Source organism: Phyllobates terribilis, unplaced genomic scaffold, assembly GCF_046119375.1.
Source record: "Phyllobates terribilis strain yellow unplaced genomic scaffold, ASM4611937v1 Scaffold_5__5_contigs__length_657084704, whole genome shotgun sequence".
Classification (NCBI taxonomy): domain Eukaryota; kingdom Metazoa; phylum Chordata; class Amphibia; order Anura; family Dendrobatidae; genus Phyllobates; species Phyllobates terribilis.
Window position 1 is genome coordinate 258,733,109 of NW_027362765.1, and position 22,906 is coordinate 258,756,014.

A 22,906-nucleotide genomic window follows, 5' to 3' on the forward strand; every position below is an offset into this window, starting at 1 on the left:
CCGGCTTTGGGCAGAGGGGGGGAATATGTGACAGTGTCACTGGTTTTATATGTGAGGGGAGGTATGTGTCACTCAGGATGCTCTCCTGTGTGAACTAAGACCTACTTTATTTTTCTGCCAGCATGTTATATGCTGGTAGATTTACTCTGTTAAAGGGTGTGCGGTTTTATGGGAATGGCAAAGAGGGCAGGACGCCATTCCCCCTACCTCCCCTCAGGGTGTGGCTGAGCAATGTGTAAAAGCTCAGTCCTGTTTTTTTTGTGTGGAGTGTGGTCTGGAGAGGGAAGTCTCCAGACAGTATTGTGGAAGCTGCAGAGCTTTTCACAAGGACTTTAGCAGTGCAGTTTATGCTACCGAGAGCGGGCGGAACCCGTTCATCTATGGACTGAGTTCTACTTTGTTTTGTTTTTTTTTCCGTTTAACCCAGAGGGGTCATGTTTGTTTTTCCTGTGAAACCTGCATGAGTTTATGGCTGATAATAAACCAGCAGAAAGGAAACCTGGGAACGTGTGTCCTGAGTCTGCCTCCAGGAGAGCCGAGCGAGTCGTCTTGCCACAAGTGGTACAGGAACAAGTCAGTATCGTTGAAGAAAAACATGATTTTCATGCAGGACAATGCTCCATCACATGCATCCAACTACTCCACAGCGTGGCTGGCCAGTAAAGGTCTAAAAGAAGAAAAAATAATGACATGGCGCCCTTGTTCACCTAATCTGAACCCCATATAGAACCTGTGGTCCATCATAAAATGTGAGATCTACAGGGAGGGAAAACAGTATACCTCTGGGAAGAGTGTCTGGGAGGCTGTGGTAACTGCTGCACACAATGTTGATCGAAAACAGATCAAGCATCTGACAGAATCTATGGATGGAAGGCTGTTGAGTGTCATAATAAAGAAAGGTGGCTATATTGATCACTAATTTTTTGGGGTTTTGTTTTTGCATGTCAGAAATGTTTATTTCTAAATTTCGTGCACTGATATTGGTTTACCTGGTGAAAATAAACAAGTGAGATGGGATTATACCGTTATATGTAAAAGTTTGGGCACCCCTATTAATCTTAAGCTTAATGTTTTATAAAAATTGGTGTTTTTGCAACAGCTATTTCAGTTTGATATATGTAATAACTGTTGGACACAGTAATGTTTCTGCCTTGAAATGAGGTTTATTGTACTAACAGAAAATGTGCAATCTGCATTCAAACAAAATTTGACAGGTGCATAAGTATGGGCACCCTTATCATTTTCTTGTTTTAAATACTCCTACCTACTTTTTACTGACTTACTAAAGCACTTTTTTTGGTTTTGTAACCTCATTGAGCTTTGAACTTCATAGCCAGGTGTATGCAATCATGAGAAAAGCTACTTAAAGTGGCCACTTGCAAGTTGTTCTCCTGTTTGAATCTCCTCTGAAGAGTGGCATCATGGGCTCCTCAAAACAACTGTCAAATGATCTGAAAACAAAGATTATTCAACATAGTTGTTCAGAGGAAGAATACAAAAAAGCTGTCTCAGAGATTTAACCTGTCAGTTTCCACTGTGAGGAACATAGTAAGGAAATGGAAGAACACAGGGACAGTTCTTGTTAAGGCCAGAAGTGGCAGGCCAAGAAAAACATCAGAAAGGCAGAGAAGAAGAATGGTGAGATCAGTCAAGGACAATCCTCAGACCACCTCCAGAGAGCTGCAGCATCAACTTGCTGCAGATGGTGTCACTGTGCATCGGTCAACTATACAACGCACTTTGCACAAGGAGAAGCTGTATGGGAGAGTCATGCGAAAGAAGCCGTTTCTGCAAGCACGCCACAAACAGAGTCGGCTGAGGTATGCAAAAGCACATTTGGAGAAGCCAATTTCTTTTTGGAAGAAGGTCCTGTGGACTGATGAAACCAAGATTGAGTTGTTTGGTCATACAAAAAGGCGTTATGCATGGCGGCAAAAAAACACAGCATTCCAAGAAAAACACTTGCTACCCACAGTAAAATTTGGTGGAGGTTCCATCATGCTTTGGGGCTGTGTGGCCAAATGCCAGCACCGGGAATCTTGTTAAAGTTGAGGGACGCATGGATTCCACTCAGTATCAGCAGATTCTTGACAATAATGTTCAAGAATCAGTGATAAAGTTGAAGTTACGCAGGGGATGGATCTTTCAGCAAGACAATGATCCAAAACACCGCTCCAAATCTACTCAGGCATTCATGCAGAGGAACAATTACAATGTTCTGGAATGGCCATCCCAGTCCCCAGACCTGAATATCATTGAACATCTGTGGGATCATTTGAAGAGGGCTGTCCATGCTCGGCGACCATCAAACTTAACTGAACTGGAATTGTTTTGTAAAGAGGAATGGTCAAAAATACCTTCATCCAGGATCCAGGAACTCATTAAAAGCTACAGGAAGCGACTAGAGGCTGTTATTTCTGCAAAAGGAGGATCTACTAAATATTAATGTCACTTTTCTGGTGAGGTGCCCATACTTATGCACCTGTCAAATTTTGTTTGAATGCAGATTGCACATTTTCTGTTAGTACAATAAACCTCATTTCAAGGCAGAAACATTACTGTGTCCAACAGTTATTACATATATCAAACTGAAATAGCTGTTGCAAAAACACCAATTTTTATAAAACAATAAGCTTAAGATTAATTGGGGTGCCCAAACTTTTTCATATAACTGTATTTGGTTTTTATTAAGTTGCCTAATAATTCTGCACAGTAATAGTTACCTGCACAAACAGATATCCTCCTAAGATAGCCAAATCTAAAAAAAAAACACTCCAACTTCCAAAAATATTAAGCTTGGATATTTATGAGTCTTTTCGGTTGATTGACAACATAGTTGTTGATCAATAATAAAAATAATTCTCTAAAATACAACTTGCCTAATAATTCTGCACACAGTGTAAATCATGTTTATGCATCCTCTTATATATGTTTTTATGGTGTTTTTTTTAATGGTTTTGTGTATTCAATAAAAATATTGTTGTTTGCTATTTTGAGTCTGGGGGTCTTGTTCTTAAATAGGATTTTCTATTGTATATTTGACCTACCTTTACAATTTTATGGCTCATTCAGTTCATTCTCTGTTCCATATGGTTATTGTCTGTTTGGTGGTTGAGGCCCATTCGGTTCATTCTCTGTTCCATATGGTTATTGTCTGTTTGGTGGTTGAGGCCCATTCGGTTCATTCTCTGTTCCACATGGTTATTGTCTGTTTGGTGTTTCAGGCCCATTCGGTTGATTCTCTGTTCCATATGGTTATTAGTAACATAGTTTTTAAGGTTGAAGGAAGACTAAGTCCATCTAGTTCAACCCATAGCCTAACATGTTGATCCAGAGGAAGGCAAAAAAAAACATGTGGCAAACACTAAGCTCCACATTGGGGAAAAAAATTCCTTCCCAACTCCATACGACAATCAGACTAGTTCCCTGGATCAACGCCCTATCAAGGAATCTAGTATATATAACCTGTAATATTATACTTTTCAAGAAAGGCATCCTTGCCTTTCTTAAATGTTAATAGTGAATCACTCATTACATCATGCGGCAGAGAGTTCCATAGTCTCACTGCTCTTACAGTAAAGAATCCACGTCTGTGATTATGATTAAACCTTCTTTCCTCCAGACGTAGAAGATGCCCCCTTGTCCCCATCTCTGGCCTCAGAGTAAAAAGATCAGTAGAAAGGTCTTTGTACTGTCCCCTCATATACTTGTACATAGTAATAAGATCACCACTAAGCCTTCGTTTTTCCACAGTAAATAACCCCAAGTGTATTGTATGTTTGGTGGTTGAAGCCCATTCGGTTCATTCTCTGTTCCATATGGTTATTGTCTGTTTGGTGGTTGAGGCCCATTCGGTTCATTCTCTGTTCCATATGGTTATTGTCTGTTTGGTGGTTGAGGCCAATTCGGTTCATTCTCTGTTCCATATGGTTGTCTTTTTGGTGGATGAGGCCCATTCGGTTCATTCTCTGTTCCATATGGGTATTGCCTGTTTGGTGGTTGAGGCCCATTCGGTTCATTCTCTGTTCCATATGGTTATTGTCTGTTTGGTGGTTGAGGCTCATTCAGTTCATTCTCTGTTCCATATGGTTATTGCCTATTTGGTGGTTGAGGCTCATTCGGTTCATTCTCTGTTCCATATGGGTATTGTCTGTTTGGTGGTTGAGGCCCATTCAGTTGATTCTTTGTTCCATATGGTTATTGTCTGTTTGGTGGTTGAGGCCCATTCGGTTGATTCTCTGTTCCATATGGTTATTGTCTGTTTGGTGATTGAGGCTCATTCGGTTCATTCTCTGTTCCATATGGTTATTGTCTGTTTGGTGGTTGAGGCCCATTCGGTTCATTCTCTGTTCCATATGGATATTGCCTGTTTGGTGGTTGAGGCCCATTCGGTTCATTCTCTGTTCCATATGGGTATTGTCTGTTTGGTGGTTGAGGCTCATTCGGTTCATTCTCTGTTCCATATGGTTATTGTCTGTTTGGTGGTTGAGGCCCATTCGGTTGATTCTCTGTTGCATATGGTTATTGTCTGTTTGGTGGTTGAGGCCCATTCGGTTGATTCTCTGTTCCATATGGTTATTGTCTGTTTGGTGATTGAGGCTCATTCGGTTCATTCTCTGTTCCATATGGTTATTGTCTGTTTGGTTGAGGCCCATTCGGTTGATTCTCTGTTCCATATGGTTATTGTCTGTTTGGTGGTTGAGGCCCATTCGGTTGATTCTCTGTTCCATATGGTTATTGTCTGTTTGGTGGTTGAGGCCCATTCGGTTGATTCTCTGTTCCATATGGTTATTGTCTGCTTGGTGGTTGAGGCTCATTCGGTTCATTCTCTGTTCCATATGGTTATTGTCTGTTTGGTGATTGAGGCTCATTCGGTTCATTCTCTGTTCCATATGGGTATTGCCTGTTTGGTGGTTGAGGCCCATTTGGTTCATTCTCTGTTACATATGGTTATTGTCTGTTTGGTGATTAAGGCTCATTCGGTTCATTCTCTTTTCCATATGGTTATTGTCTGTTTGGTGATTGAGACCCATTCGGTTCATTCTCTGTTAGATATGGTTATTGTCTGTTTGGTGATTGAGGCTCATTCGGTTCATTCTCTTTTCCATATGGTTATTGTCTGTTTGGTGGTTGAGGCCCACTCGGTTCATTCTCTGTTCCATATGGCTATTGTCTGTTTGGTGGTTGAGGCCCATTCGGTTCATTCTCTGTTCCATATGGTTATTGTCTGTTTGGTGGTTGAGGCTCATTCGGTTCATTCTCTGTTAGATATGGTTATTGTCTGTTTGGTGATTGAGGCCCATTTGGTTCATTCTCTTTTTCATATGGTTATTGTGTGTTTGGTGTTTGAGGCCCAGTCGGTTCATTCTCTGTTCCATATGGTTATTGTCTGTTTGGTGATTGAGGCTCATTCGGTTCATTCTCTGTTCCATATGGGTATTGCCTGTTTGGTGGTTGAGGCCCATTTGGTTCATTCTCTGTTAGATATGGTTATTGTCTGTTTGGTGATTAAGGCTCATTCGGTTCATTCTCTTTTCCATATGGTTATTGTCTGTTTGGTGATTGAGACCCATTCGGTTCATTCTCTGTTAGATATGGTTATTGTCTGTTTGGTGATTGAGGCTCATTCGGTTCATTCTCTTTTCCATATGGTTATTGTCTGTTTGGTGGTTGAGGCCCATTCGGTTCATTCTCTGTTCCATATGGTTATTGTCTGTTTGGTGGTTGAGGCTCATTCGGTTCATTCTCTGTTAGATATGGTTATTGTCTGTTTGGTGATTGAGGCCCATTTGGTTCATTCTCTTTTTCATATGGTTATTGTGTGTTTGGTGTTTGAGGCCCAGTCGGTTCATTCTCTGTTCCATATGGTTATTGTCTGTTTGGTGGTTGAGGCCCATTCGGTTCATTCTCTGTTAGATATGGTTATTGTCTGTTTGGTGGTTGAATAAAGCATTGCCACGCTATTTTACCCTCACCCTGTGTTGTCTGGGTAGTATTACGCCCACCGGAGACCCCGTGTCTCCACACTAGCTCTCCCTGGAATCACCTATCCTGGACCAGGATCACCTGCCAGCATGGGAGCCAGGAGGGGAGCAGGTAAGGACTCCAGGATCTGGTGAGGGAGTCTCCAAGTGACTTATTAGAACTTCTCCATCATTTCCAAGCTGGTATTATGGCATACAGTGCTAGGGATCTGTGTACTGGACCCAGCAGCAGCCTGATTGCTGACAGAGTCTGCACAGACTGGAGGGGTGGTGGGTGAGGGGGCCGGGACACTACACTTAGGGTTACCAGTTTTAATAGAGTTTTAGCAGTTGTTTGCTGCAGGGGAGCGGAGGAGAAGGCGTTAATACTCCCCTTGTTAATGATGACAATGACAACCTGTGGCGGGGGTGACGCTTGGGGCAGAGGGCTGAGATCCTGAGGCTGACAACTCTCGCTGCTGGACTCGGACCATTTGGCGCTGAAGCTGCGCTCGCTCTAATCTGATTCCAGATGTGTCACCGCCCCCTTACTGACTGACAGCCCCAGCCGCCAATAGGCTTCCGCTCTGCGGAGCTTTTCCCTGTGATTGGCTGAGCTGCTGCAGTAGGCAGCACCGTCTACTGAAGTTGGACTCTAGGATCCAGCTGTGGAGAACTGAGCTCCGGCGGCGGCGGCGGCGCAGCATCTCTCCTATACCGCGCCGCTATACTGCCAGCACACGGGCTGAGTCTGCAGACCACCGGCCAAGCATCACAAGGGCACCGTGCACAGCAGCTCTCCTCCGGCAGCAGGCAACTGGGACCATCTGGAGAGGTGTAAGAAAGGAGGGGTGAAATAAAGCTCTGCAAGTCGTAGACAGGAGAAACATAAAGGAATCTACTTCAAGGAAAGAGAGCAGAGGAGGAGGAGGAGAGTGGGAGAGGTACGGGCATGGAGAGGTGGGAGGGATGGTGAATGGCACAGGAGGAAGGGAGAGACACAGGTGTGTGAGCGAGGAGCCAGGCAGCACAGGTGCCGGGGGCAGCAGCTAGTCTATGGCAGAGAGCAGGGCATGGGCATCTAGAGGGAGAAGCACCCAAGGGTGACGGGGCACGCCGGAAAAGTTCACAGGCTGCCACACAACACAGTCTCAGACTGGCTGCTCTCCTGGATGCGGATTTGGGCTCTTACAGACATTGGTGGAGGAGCAGAGGCTGACACCTGGATGAAGTATTCACCATAAGAAGGAAACCTTGGAACTGCACTTAGCATGGCTGGAGACCAAGCCCAGGAGCAGGAACCATCATCCTCCAAAGATACTAGCAGCAGCAAAGCTCCAGAGCCAGAGGCTGAAGGGCTCCCCTACCCTACCTTAGCTCCAGTGGTCTTCTTCTACCTGAACCAGAGCAGCCGACCACGGAGCTGGTGTCTGAGGATGGTCTGCAACCCATATCCTTTCCCATAGTCCAGGTAAGGTGCTGTCCGAGGGCAGAGGAGCATGGTCTTCATCACTCAGACCTTGGGTGTCCTACAGGAGGTATGTAGGGATTATTACTATCCATCTCATATATATATATATCTATCAACCTATCAATCTATCTCATATCTGTCTAACTAATAGCTTTCTATCTATCATAATCTGTCTATTCAGTTATATATCTTATGTCTAATTATCTGTTTATTAATTTTATTCGATCTATCTTATTTATTCTAAATATCTGTCTATCATCTGTCTATCTATCCAGCTATCTATCTTCTTTCTGCCATCTCTCTCAATCTATTAATCTATTCTTTATTTTATTAGCTAGTTACCCGCCTAATTGCTATCTATCATCAATATCTATATATCTATTATCTATCTATCTATCTATCTATCTATCTATCTATATCTATGAATCTATCTATCTATCTATCTATCTATCTATCATCTATATATATATATATATATATATATCCATATATCTATATCTATCTATTATCTATCTATCTATATCAATGAATCTATCTATCTATTATCTATCTATCTATCTATCTATCTATATCAATGAATCTATCTATCTATCTATCTATCTATCTATCTATCTATCTATCCATATATCTATATCTATCTAATATCTATCTATCTATCTCTATTATCTATCTCTATTATCTATCTACCTAGCTATCTATCTAACTACCTATCTTCTATCTATCTATCTATCCATAATGTGGCCCCATCCTACATGCATTATACATGTTATGAATTACATAAGACTATAATAAGACTGTACACATGTGCCTATAATATGCACCAATACACAGCACATATGTATAGTGAATATATGTAGTTATTGCAGTTGTCATTGCTGTATACTAGTTTGGGTCCATACTGTAGTATTGTTCCTATCTCATATACTCAATAGGCCTCCCTTGTGTTTAGTACATAGACCGGATTCAGTGAACTGGATTTCCCACTGACAAAAGTTACAGACAGAATTGGTTGCTTTGTGAATATTGTTAAAGAGAAATGTTGGATCGGTCTCATATGTTAAGTGATATATATATATATATATATATATATATATATATATATATATATGTATATAATATATATATATATGTATATAATATATATATATATATTTAGATATGTATGTATATATTCCAACTCTTTGTGGCTTATGCTTTATCTGTCCCTCAACAAGCTATGTTTTGAATATCCCAAAGGTCCTACAGGATGGGTAAAGTTTGGTCTTAGATTATGCAACCATTTCTATGCATTAGTACAATATACAGCATGTGACTAGAAATACTGTATCTCTCTGTTCTTGTCGAGTTCAGATGGATAGTTAAATATTCATTTACAATATCTTTTCGGTCCCTGTGGGTGCCATTTGGTTCTACTCCTTGAGTTTTTCAGTGTCTATATACTGCCCAGTGTGTCTCCCTGTATACATACTGCGTGTCTCAGCTCAGCAGGATCAGGGATTTGCTGTAATCTGGAGTTAGCGTTTTGTTAAATTAAAAGCAGATGCTACTTGAGAAAGAGAGGAAGGATTTTCCTGTAGAAAAAGAGGGCTTTTACAGGACAGGTACACAAATTAGACCCTTAAGGGTTGATAGGCACAACTTGACAGCAAGTCCGGTTCACCAACACCTATACTGGTCACCAAGCTTGGCCATTGGGGGGAATGTTTCTGGATTCAGTTATGGATTTCTGTATATGTTCATCTGGTTGCAGTTTGGTCAGAACCTCTTTTATATTTAGGGGCATATGACCAGACAGGGATTTCTCTGGGGCTTGAAGTCAAAACATGAAATTCCAGAAGGATTATGATGTCAGCAAAATGGAAACAATATGTACAGTGCAGATGGAGGGAATGAGAAGACTAAAAAGAACAGTGATAAAGGAGGAGAGGACCAGTCCAGGGCCTTAGCTTTATGGGGTGTTATAGGTATGACATCAGATGACGTCCAAAATTTCCACGTGTGACTTTAGAGACAGGACATAACCTGTTCTCCCAATTATCTAGAGTCCAGTTTTGGCTAAGCCGCTACTTGCTCACTGAAGACAAATACAGTATGTATCTCCCTGATATTAATTGATATTTAGGAGAATATTAACTGTATTATGTTATGAATGCCAATAATTTCAAATTACTTTTAGATTCAAGTCAATGCTATAAAAAACAATTATTTTCATTATTTTTGTCATATTGTGTTCTCCTAGCTAACATTAATATGATATATGATCAACAATTTAGCTGTGGTCGTCCTCCCACAGGGGCTATCAAGTTTATATATCTACTTTCATTAGTGGCGATCTCTGAACAACACTATGGAATATGTTGGCACTTTGTAAAAAACAGAAATAAATAAATATCCAGCATAATACATGTCTGTGATTGAACTTGACATAGATGCAGTCAGCTACTCGAAGACGAGTATCAATCTTAGCCAAATTGGAAAACTAAGACTGAAAGTCATTGAGGACAATTAGTGCAGAATGGTAAAAAATTATCTCTCTAAAGAGCATCTGCAGCATCTACAAGAATTATCGAAAATTACCTCTGCGATTGCCGGTGTGCCAAGTCATAACTGCCTACTGGCTAGTGTGATGGCTTTCCCTTGCCATTTATCAGCAAACAGTCTAGGCTGTTAAATGAATGGTAGACATTTGTATACATGCTACAGTTACTATAATGGCATTTTTTTCTTTATCATTGGATAAATAACAAGCTCAGGAGCATTATATGCCTAATTGCAATTGAAGGTTGCTAGATGTAGCTTTCTAATTAGGGAAATGAATAATACCCCAAAAATATCCATGACCTTTTCATTGAAAAACTAGATTTATTCTGTTCTGATTTATTGAATTCCAGATTAGAGACTCCATTTAGTATTTGTGTTGCATTTAACATTTTGATAGAGTTTACAGCAGATTTTGATGTTTTATATCCATTTACGCATAGAACATACTGATAGAATAAATCTACCTGTCAGTCAATATCCCAGTTTTGGGACCAATGAATTGATGTATAGAACTAAATATATCAATTCCGCCAAAAACACCCATAATGGGGCTATTATGTTTTTTCGGCCATTCTAATGGTGAAATGTCGTTGAATGTATATCTCAATGCTTATGATCTGGGTTACCCTAATTTCTAAAAATGTCCCGATTTGGCAGTATAGAAATGTTGATGAGAATAGATGGTATAATCCTGATGGTAGCACCATAGTACCCGATCAGTTGTACTGGATGTGAATGGAGTCAACCTCTAAGGCATCCGCTGTAAAGGATGAGAACGTGTGAGGTGAAGCAGTGCTCAAATACAGTTTCATGCTTCACGGTTCTGACAAAAAAGTTAGGGTTTACAGATCAGAACACTAAAATGCTTGTCAAAAAACAAGAAGCAAACTAATATGTTGCACAGTGCCTGAAATCAAGAGCAGCAATGGACCGTAGGGATCATCCAAGTGTATTGTTTTATTACAAACACATTCCCAGTTTATATTTATTTATCTCAAGGTAAAATTGAGTAGTCGAAGAGAAGGGCAGAGAGATTTATCAAAACCAGTGCCAAACAAAAGTAGAGCAGTTGCGTTACTTTCGATGTGGACTTGGAAAAATGAGAGCTGGAATCTAATTGCATGCTGTGGACAACTGCCTCACTTTTACTTTGCTCTGGGTTTAATAAATCTTTCCCTCTTGTTTTCCTATTAATTGTAATAAGCTGAACCACATTTCCATATGCCAAAAACAGAGTCCCATGCTGTAGACCTTGAAGGAATATATACATTCACTATGGTATCCTAACAGAAGGAGCACAATTTGGGCATGTTCTGATCACTTCTGTAGCACTATCCATACATCATATGTATCACGCAATACCAGACATGAATGAGTTGTATCTCAGTGATTGTCCATAGCATCGATCAAGGAGAGATTTTTGGCTGGAGGCACGCTTCAGTTGTAGTTTGGTCGCTCTTGGTAATTTATCAAATATCTTTGCGCAGCACGTAGACTTAGCAAATAGGTTTTTTTGGATAACTGCAACATCTAAAACATTACTCAGTGAGTGATGTTTGAACTTAGGTTTTAACAAATAGGTAATAAAAAGATGAATAAATGGCTTGGCCATAAAATGGATATTCCTGTGTCTGAAAAGATGGGTGACTACTAGATCGATGAGAATCAATTCACAGGAACTGGTCCATCGGCCATGTCAGTAATCAGTTGCTGGCAAACAGGAGCCCTGACAATCGCCTCCTACCTCCTGACATCGGCGACTCTTCTTTTGATCACCTGCCTGACCCAACATCATCATTGTGGTAGGACTTACATGTGACGTGTTGCCAGGATGGCTAATGAAAAGAAGAGATATGGATGCTGGGTGGTAGGACGCAGTTCTCAGAGCTCTTGTCCAGTGGCCACTAACGTGGCCGATGTACAGGTTCCTGCAAATCAATTCAACGCCAACTTTAGTGACAACCTTTGTGGCAGCTGTAATGGCCCCCGTAGTGAGAGTCATTCTCTAGTTAGTACTGGGCTATTAAGTGAACAAGCATAACACTTTAGAAAAAGCATAAATAATTGTGTTTTTAGAACCAGTGTTTCCAGCATGCCAGTTTTAATATCCCATTTACAACAGTATAACATCAAAACGCAATGTAAAAAGCAGTAAAGCTGTATTCACATGGATGAACATTCAGTCCATGTGAGGTTGATAGATTTCTAGACCAAAATGGATACAGATCCCATCTGAGAAAACCTGTCGACTGTCTAGAAACTCTGTTTTAGACAGGTTTGGTAACAATTCTAAAGCTGTGTGAATTTAGTGACAGGTTTCATCCTTTTGGGGGAAAGTTATATGCATATTTTCCCATGAGACATTGCCTGAAGTCTCCTGATGAGTCTCCCAAAGGAAAGGAGATTTTATATTTCAGAAAGGAAATAGGAGAGAAGGGATTAGGACATTATGTCTTGCGGATACTCAGGTATCCATAGTATAGTGTCTCCTCCCGAGAAAGGCAGGCAAGTGCTTGATAACATGTCTCATTTGAATGATACTCGTTCCTGCCTTCAGGCAGCTGTCTAGTTCCAGATACCTGTAATGCTGACGGCAACAGAATTTGAAAAACAACAGATCTTAAACACAGAAATGTATTATATTTTATAAGAACTGATTGGTCATTACTCTCCACACACAGCAAGCCTGTTCCCCATGTGTCAGGTTTACTGAGCTTTACAGAAAAGATGTCTCTCATCCATTACAGAGGGATTTCACAATTTTTGTCGACATTGTGTCCACTGAACGGTACTGCAAAAATAATCCTTCTCATTATCTGGAAATACCGTCACTGCACTGTGTCCTCTCCATCTTTTTATATACTTTCTTATTAAAAAAAAAAGCTTCCAAATCTTTCTTATAGTTACCATTTCATTCTGCCACAACATGCAGTCACATTCTAGTTCACAGTAAGCAGCAGTCAAAAGATATTTCTTACAAATGCAAATAGTGACCTTGCTACACAGCTCTATTCATTGCTCCTCTAATTTTTGTGACTACATAACCAGTATAAGAAAATACTTTCCTATAAGAAGTAATAAAATTACAATAGCGCCGATGAATCCGATTGACTTTGGGCTTACCCTTTTGGGCATTGGTATTTTTGATGTCAAAAATTGTGCTGCAGAGTGCATTATTCTTCCTTTTGAAAATACTGAAAGTGGAAAATAAAACTGAGATTATAGCTGTAATCCTTGTTTGAAAAGTGGTATGATCACCCCCTTTCCCTCTTGTAGGTCTTCCAGTCTAAATCCTTCCTTTGTATTCTTTGCTATTACTCACTAAGTCAATGTTCATATGGTATAGTTGGAGTTGTAATTTCCAAACGGATGAGATGACAACCCCCTAAATAAATGGTGGCAAAAATTTGACAACTGGTATGAAGATTTCTAGTGGGATGCAATCTGTGGCTCACAGCCATTATGCCCAAAAAGTATAACTGCACAATTTTTTACTGTGCCAGAAGATATCAAAGGATCTGTTTATTTGCTGGGAAACTACAATTCCAAGCATAACCTCTAGGCAGCTGAAACATGCTGGAAATTGTGGTGTTGAAAAAAATTTGCAGCTGTCAAGATATTCTGGTAATTGTAGATTTCCAATATATGGATTGGTCATAAACGTGTAGAGGTGAATAGAAGTTGAGGATTAGATACTAGGGTGCCGGTCCTCTTGTTTCTTATGTAAGATACATGGGCAGTAGCTAGGGGGGTAGTTACAGTGGAGGAGGAAGCAGATTGACGATGTCTGTAAATCCTGGATTTCTTCTCTTATCTGTGTTGCTTTAAAGGGAATCTGTCAGTAAGGTCAACCCTCCTAAGCCGTCTACATGGGCATGCAGGTCATAGAAAGTTGAATAAAATGATACCTTCATATCTACAATCCGATGTTTTATACCAGAGAAATCCACATTTTTCTTAATATGTAGTATAAAATATATAGATCAGGAGTGCAGACTGTCAGCCATTACATGTCTCACACTGGTAAAGTCCCTTTACATTTAAAATAATCTCTGAAGGCAGATTCTTATGCAGATCAGTGTCCGGCTCATAGAGCTTAGTAATTTACATATTAAGAAAAAAATGGACTTCTCAGAAATAAGACATTGGATCACAGATATCAAGGTGTCATGGCGGTGACTCGCATGCGTTCCTGCCACCATGCTACTCACAGCCCTCTCTGGCTGCTGCACTGAGTCAATGCAGCACTTCCAACTGTGCTGCATATCCCTTATATCTCCACATGGATGTAGTAGCCATGTCCAGATCCTGCAGAAATTTAACCCTGCTATGTCCTGAAGGGTTTGGATTCCCCAGCCAATCATCATCCAGCAGGTGCTATATTAGGCAGCACCACCCTCCACACCTTTGCCTGAGCTTCGTTCCTGGTTCCTGTCAGTCTCAGCAATCAGTCCTGTGTTATTTCGTCTCGTCTCACCTGTTACCGACCAGGCTTGTTTACCCATTCTGACGGACCTCTCCGCTCTTGACCTCAGTTTAGGATTCTGAATCCATGATGTCAGCCCTGACCCCAGACTGACTACGCTTTGGTCTCGTCCCACCTGTAACTCATATACCTTCTCTGACCTGTGGGTCAGCTGCTGCAGTCCCTGGGAAAGCCCTGGAGTGGTACCTGCTGTCTATTGGTGGCCCAGCCTTTCCTCACCATCTGAGTCTTTAGTGAATACCCAGTAGACACTTAGTCACGCCCCTCCAGGGTAAGCTCGGCCTGTGGTGCAATGGGTCCACACCCATCAGCGTTACACAAGGTATCATTTTATTCAATTTTCTATAAACTAGAATCATAGAATCATAGAATGTTAGAGTTGGAGGGGGCCTCCAGGGTCATCTGGTTCAACCCCCTGCTCAATGCAGGATTCACTAAACCATCTCAGACAGATGTCTGTCCAGCCTCTGAAGACTTCCATTGAAGGAGAACTCATATCACATAAAGGGACAAATACTGCCACACCGTGACTAGACCAAATATTACCACCACATAGTTACCGAATACTACCACTACAAGGGACAAATAGCGCCACACCATGACCAGACCACATAATACCACCAAATAGTGACTGAATAATACCACATACAAGGGACAAATATTGCACACACATGGACCGTACACTGGTGACACACTGACCATACGCTGGTGACACACGCACCCTACACTGATGGTAAAATCCAGGGCTGTGGAGTCGGAGTCGTAGAGTCTGTGTCCATTTTGGTAGAGTCGGACTTATACTCTTGAATGACACCATTCCTTTTACCACATAGTGTACTTCAAAATGAGAAAAAAATCCCAAGTGGGGAGAAATTCTGAAAAAAATCAACAATTCTGACATTGTCTTTTGGTAATTGTTTTCACGGTGTACATTGTGTGGTAAAAATTACTGCGCAGTATGATTCTCCTCATCAATACGATTATGGTGCTACCAAACATGTCCCGTTTTTTATTTTAGTGATGAAAAAAAATCAGTTTGCAAAAAAAAATTTTGAGGGTTGAATCGCCATTTTCTGAGACCCATAACATTTTCATTTTTCGGTCGATTGAGCTGTGTGATGGCTTATTTTTAGTGGGGCGAGACACCGTTTTTATTCATACCATTTTGGGATAGGTGTGAAGTTTTGATCACTTGTTTCAGCATTTTTGTAGAGTTGAAGCGATCAAAAAACACATAATTTTGAGGTTCTTGAATTTTTTTTGTTTACGGTGTTTACTGATTTGGTTAATTGTGTTTATATTTTGATCGATCAGACTTTTCTGAACTTTTCAGTGTTACCACATATGTTTTTTTTATATCTTTAGTTTCAATGGTGGTAAAGGGGGGTGATTTGTCGCAATTGTTAGTGGCAGATCCTGGCTGTAATACACAGCCATCACCTGCCGGGCATGCGGCGGGCTCTCTGCCTGAGCCCGCTCCATACACCCACTTCCGACGTGTGCTGTACATGTGTGGCGCATGTCGTGGAAGGGTTAAAGTTATTTAGAAATGTAAACATTCACTTGTTTCCAGAAACCTGCAACACAGCTCTGGAAAATGTAAGTTGCAAAGATAAGGGGTGGGAATCCTGGGGCGATTCCGATTCTGCGGTATTACAGAACATACAAACATGTATAGTTTTATATATATACAGCTCTGGCAAAAATTAAGAGACCACTGCAAAATTTTCATTTTCTCAGATTTTTCTCTTTATAGGTATATTTTTGAGTAAAATGTACATTGTTGTTTTATTCTATAAACTACTGACAACATGTCTCCGAAATTCAAAGCTAAAAATGTAGTATTTATTTGTAGCAAATGAGAAATCGTCAAAATAATAAAAAAGAAACAGTGCTTTCAGACCTCAAATAATGCAAAGAAAATTCTTATTCATATAGAAACAACAATACTCATGTTTTAACTCAGGAAGAGGTCAGAAATCAATATTTGGTGGAATAACCATGATTTTTAATCCCAGCTTTCATGCGTCTTGGCATGCTTTCCACAAATCTTTCACACTGTTTTTGGGCGACCTTATGCCACTCCTGGCTCAAAAATTTAAGCAGTTCTTCTTTGTTTGATGGCTTGTGACTATCCGTCTTCTTCTTGATTACGTTCCAAACGTTTTCAATGGGGTTCAGATCTGGAGATTGGGCTGGCCATGACAGGGTCTTGATGTGGTGCTCTTTCATCCACACATTGATTGACCTAGCTGTGTGGCATGGGGCATTGTCCTGCTGGAAAAAACAGTCCTCAGAGTTGGGGAACATTACCTGAGCAGAAGGAAGCGTTTGTCAAGGATAACCTTGTATGCGGCTTGATTCATACGTCCTTCGCAAAGATTAACCTGCCTAATTCCAGCCTTGCTGAAGCATCCCCAGATCATCACCGATCCTCCACCAAATTTCACAGTGGGTGCAAGACACTGTGGCTTGTATGCCTCTCCAGGTCTCCGTTTAACCATTAGACGACCAGGTGTTGGGCAAAGCTGAAAATTAGACTCATCAGAGAAGATTACCTTACTCCAGTCCTCTATGGTCCAATCCTTATGGTCTTTGGCAAACTTCAGCCTGGCTCTCCTTTGCTTCTCATTGATGAAAGGCTTTTTTCTAGCTTTACATGACTTGATGCCTGCCTCTAGGAGCCTGTTACGAACTTCTTTTGCCATGCATTTCACCCCAGCTGCCATTTGCCATTCCTTTTGTAGGTCATTTGATGTCATCCTGTGGTTGCTGAGTGACATTCGAATAAGATGACGGTCATTCCGGTCAGTGGAGAGTCGCTTTCGCCCTCTGCCGGTCTGTAGCTTTGTTATCCCCAATGTCTGCTGCTTGACCTTGTTGTAATGGACTGCCGTCTTCAAAATTTTAAGGATGGAGGCAACATGACGCTCACTGTATCCCTCTGCTAGTAAAGCCAGAATTGAGCCCTTCTTTTCCTCACTCAAGACTTTTCTTTTCAACTCCCTTGGCATGGTTAAAAGTTATTTTTTCATTCAAATTACTTTTGGGCTATTTCTAGCACTTGTTTTGCCATCCAGCTTGTCCTATTGCAAGAGGATTGTGAAGACCACAGCAGTGTTTTTTATACTTTCCCTCGTTACATAAGATTTGGTTCAGGTGATCACCTAATCAGAAGCACATTAAGTAGAATGAGGTATACTTTGGTTGGAATTCAACTGACACTGGAATGGAATGGCTATCAGACATGTAGAGATGGTGATTTTTAGAAAACTGTGCAGTGGTCTCTTAATTTTTGCCAAAGCTCTATATATATATATATATATATATATATATATATATATATATATATATATTTATATATATATATATATATATATATATATATATATATAGTACAGACCAAAAGTTTGGACACACCTTCTCATTTAAAGATATTTCTGCATTTTCATGACTATGAAAATTGTACATTCACACTGAAGGCATCAAAACTATGAATTAACACATGTGGAATTATATACTTAACAAAAAAGTGTGAAACAACTGAAAATATGTCTTATATTCTAGGTTCTTCAAAGTAGCCACCTTTTGCTTTGATGACTGCTTTGCACACTCTTGGCATTCTCTTGATGAGCTTCAAGAGGTAGTCACCGGAAATGGTTTTCACTTCACAGGTGTGCCCTGTCAGGTTTAATAAGTGGGATTTCTTGCATTAAAAATGGGGTTGGGACCATCAGTTGTGTTGTGCAGAAGTCAGGTGGATACACAGCTGATAGTCCTACTGAATAGACTGTTAGAATTTGTATTATGGCAAGAAAAAAACAGCTAAGTAAAGAAAAACGAGTGGCCATCATTACTTTAAGAAATGAAGGTCAATCAATGCGAAAAATTGGGCAAACTTTGAAAGTGTCCCCAAGTGCAGTTGCAAAAACCATCAAGCGCTACAAAGAAACTGGCTCACATGTGGACTGCCCCAGGAAAGGAAGACCAAGAGTCACCTCTGCTTCTGAGGATAAGTTTATCCGAGTCACCAGCCTCAGAAATTGCAGGTTAACAGCAGCTCAGATTAGAGACCAGGTCAATGCCACACAGAGTTCTAGCAGCAGACACATCTCTACAACAACTGTTAAGAGGAGACTTTGTGCAGCAGGCCTTCATGGTAAAATAGCTGCTAGGAAACCACTGCTAAGGACAGGCAACAAGCAGAAGAGGCTTGTTTGGGCTAAAGAACACAAGGAATGGACATTAGACCAGTGGAAATCTGTGCTTTGGTCTGATGAGTCCAAATTTGAGATCTTTGGTTCCATCCACCGTGTCTTTGTGTGACGCAGAAAGGGTGAAAGGATGGACTCTACATGCCTGGTTCCCACCGTGAAGCATGGAGGAGGAGGTGTGATGGTGTGGCGGTGCTTTGCTGGTGACACTGTTGGGGATTTATTCAAAATTGAAGGCATACTGAACCAGCATGGCGACCACAACATCTTGCAGCGGCATGCTATTCCATCCGGTTTGCGTTTAGTTGGACCATCATTTATTTTTCAACAGTACAATGACCCCAAACACACCTCCAGGCTGTGTAAGGGCTATTTGACCAAGAAGGAGAGTGATGGGGTGCTACGCCAGATGACATGGCCTCCACAGTCACCAGGCCTGAACCCAATCGAGATGGTTTGGGGTGAGCTGGACCGCAGAGTGAAGGCAAAAGGGCCAACAAGTGCTAAGCATCTCTGGGAACTCCTTCAAGATTGTTGGAAGACCATTTCCGGTGACTACCTCTTGAAGCTCATCAAGAGAATGCCAAGAGTGTGCAAAGCAGTCACCAAAGCAAAAGTTAGCTACTTTGAAGAACCTAGAATATAAGACATATTTTCAGTTGTTTCACACTTTTTTGTTAAGTATATAATTCCACATGTGTTAATTCATAGTTTTGATGCCTTCAGTGTGAATGTACAATTTTCATAGTCATGAAAATACAGAAAAATATTTAAATGAGGTGTGTCCAAACTTTTGGTCTGTACTGTATATATATATTGTATACATACATACAGGTGCATATCACGAAATTAGAATATCATCGAAAAGTTAGTTTATTTCAGTTCTTCAATACAAAAAGTGAAACTCATATATTATATAGAGTAATTACAAACAGAGTGATCTATTTCAAGTGTTTATTTCTGTTAATGTTGATGATTATGGCTTACAGTCAGTGAAAACGCAAAAGTCATTATCTCAGTAAACTAGAATATTTAACAAAAAACACCTGCAAAGGCTTCCTAAGCATTTAAAAAGGTCCCTTAGTCTGTTTCAATAGGCTCCACAATCATAGTGAAGACTGCTGACTTGACAGATGTCCTGAAGGCAGTCATTGACACTAAGTTAATGCAAATTAAATTTTGGATTTCTTTTGGAAATCAAGGTCCCAGAGTCTGGAGGAAGAGTGGAGAGGCACACAATCCAAGCTGCTTAAGGTTTAGTGTGAAGTTTCCACAATCAGTGATGGATTGTAGAGCCATGTCATCTGCTGGTGTAGGTCCACTGTGTTTTATCAAGACCAAAGTCGGCACAGCCATCTACCAGGAAATTGTAGGTCACTTCATTCTTCCCTCTGCCAACAAGCTTTTTGGAGATGGAAATTTCATTCTCCAGCAGGACTTGCACCCGTCCACACTGCCAAAAGTACCAATACCTGGTTTAAAAACAACAGTATCACTGTGCTTGATTGGCCAGCAAACTCGCCTGACCTTAACCCAATAGAGAATCTATGGGGTATTGTCAAGAGGAAGATGAGAGACACCAGACCCAACAATGCAGACGAGCTGAAGGCTGCTATCAAAGCAACCTGGGCTTCCATAACACCTCAGCGGTGCCACAGACTGATCGCCTCCATGCCACGCCGCATTGATGCAGTAATTGATGCAAAAGGAGCCCCGACCAAGTATTGAGTGCATTTACTGAACAAACATTTCAGTAGGCCAACATTTCGGATTTTAAAAACATTTTTCAAGCTGTTGTTATAAATTATTTTAATTTACTGAGATAATGAATTTTGTGTTTTCATTGGCTGTAAGCCATAATCATCCACATTAACAGAAATAAACACTTGAAATAGATCACTCTGTTTCTAATGACTCTATATAATATATTTGAAGAACTGAAATAAATTAACTTTTCGATGATATATTCTAATTTTGTGAGATGCACCTGTACATACACACACATATACAGTGCATGTTTCTATTTACACACACATGACTTGCACATATACACACTGAGCACATATACATACAGTATATTCTTACTCTTTTCTGTAGGCATCATGCACACACAGTCCTGATCCCTTCTGTGCTGCTCACAGCCCGGTATCCTCCTGCACTGATCCTCCCTCACTCTCTCCTGTCTCGACTGCTGGTGACATCACAGCAGAGGGAGGAAGAGCTCAGTGCTACAATCCCCCATCTTGTTCTCCTCACAGTCCTGGCGCTGCCAACCTCCTCTCATTGGTTTCTGCAGTCCCCCTGCTGGATTTCATTGGCTGAGCTTGCTAGAGAAAGCAGCTGCTGGAGATGGCCTCTGACTGAGTCACATATGTAAATTAGCCATGCGGCACTGAACATGAGATAGGGGACCCCCTCCCAGCCCGACCCGACCCTGCTAGCAATGCCTCTGAGGCCCGGTGAGAAGCAAAGAGGGGCCCCGAACTGGGAGGGACATGCTGCCAGCGTGTCTTACCAGTTCGGGCCCCCCTCTGCTCACCAGGCCCCATACACTAGTAAGGGCAGTAATGCCCTGATGGCAGCCCTGGCTGTAAGGATAACTGAATGGATCATGTGGTCATGTGCTGACTAGTCTGATCTGGCTGCTCTTAACAGAAGAGAATTGAGAGTTGCTAAATGAGACTAGTTGACAAATTGCATACATGTCATGTGACCACCCACTAGCACATGGAATACAGGGAAATCAGGGAGATATATCTAAGCACACCCCATTATAAATTTGACACTTCCAAGAGAAGAATTTGTAGAGAGATGGTCACAAATGTCCACAGCTCACGTAGGTGGGATCCCCATTTATCAGATAATTATTGCATATCTTCTGGGTTCCAAGTGTTTTATAGTAGCTTCATGTTGCTATTTTGTCAGTATGGTACACAAGGCACAGCACACATTTTATATTGCTTAAACAATCCATGCAATGTGAGGCCATTTAAAATTGAAAAGATGTATGGACAACACAATGGTGGTTCTTGTTCAGGGGCTCCATCTATGAGCCAGCGCAGAGGGAAATCTGACAGTATTGACCTGTCCATATAGAGGTATTGATGGCCCTTGCAGTTTAACTATATGTCCAGATGCGGCCTCCCCTTGGATTAAAAGTAAATAACCATAATTTAGAGAAACCAGTTTTAGCTGATGATTAGTGATGAGCAAACTTCGGGTGTTCGACCCGAGCAACGAGCCCAATGTAAGTCAATGGAAAACTCGAGCATCTTTCCGGCAGCCCCCCCAGAAGCATCTCTGACTCCCAGGTCAGTGCTGTGAACAATGTTGTCAGAGTATTATGCCGCTTTCTTGGACTCACAATAAAACATAGAAAAACAAAGCTAAAATGGATTTTCCTGGAAGAAATGTTAAGAGACATTCTTTGCAGTGTCATGACTTGTATATAAGGCAAAATAAATAAAAAACAAAAAAAAGGTATGGACTGTGGAAGAGATTTATGCGACCAGAATCAACACTCATCTAAAGCTGATGATACCACCTAGCAGCACCTGTCCCTATTGTAAAGGCATCTAACATTGGTATCAATAGGGAATAGAATAGATTTGTATTTTTTTTTCTGCAGCACCAGCAGTATAAGGCAGTAATACCTGGCTGGATTGGTGCAATACAGATAAGACAGGTAATATTCTAGAATATAGAATCTATTTGAATTGTCCTTCCCATTTTTAAGGAGTGGATCTCCTATACTGTTATTGCTTATGCAGCAATTTCAAGGACTGCCAAAAATCAGGACATGCTCCAATACATATTTGAAGAGATATAAAAAAAACTATAAAAACTCAGCAGAATCTTTAGTTTAAAAACCAGACTCATCAATGTAACCTCTTAATCCTTGCAAGCTTCAACACAATGTTCACAAGGTAGACCGCAGTGGTGGTCGGTCTCCTAGACAGTGAGCAAACTCCTTCATGATGATAGAGGCCACCATCTCCTTAGCTTGCTGTACTTTTCTGTAGGAATGAGCTTGTCTCTCACCAGCCATGAATATCCAGTGAATGGCACGCCATGGTTTGGTATTAGCACCCAGTACCAGAAGCGAAGTCATCCACAATTTCCATGAACCAGGAATTTTATTTGGTAGACTGGCTGCCCAAACATCAGTTTTTCACAAAGGACCTGAAGACACTGAATGGCAGTAGGTGCAAGTTTCTCCAGCATGACCTGT

The 22,906-nt window shown here is 41.0% G+C and overlaps 1 protein-coding gene across 7 annotated transcripts in view; it reads left to right on the top strand.

Moving 5' to 3' along the window:
• Positions 1-6,590: 6,590 nt before the first annotated feature.
• CACNA1G (calcium voltage-gated channel subunit alpha1 G) overlaps positions 6,591-22,906 on the top strand; it is a 464,209-nt gene continuing 447,893 nt past the window's right edge. For all 7 annotated transcript variants that reach the window (XM_073684087.1, XM_073684094.1, XM_073684091.1 and 4 more), the window contains exon 1: positions 6,591-7,412. In XM_073684087.1, the coding sequence (XP_073540188.1) occupies positions 7,235-7,412 (178 nt within the window). In that variant the 5' untranslated portion in view covers positions 6,591-7,234. The remainder of the gene's footprint in view (positions 7,413-22,906) is intronic.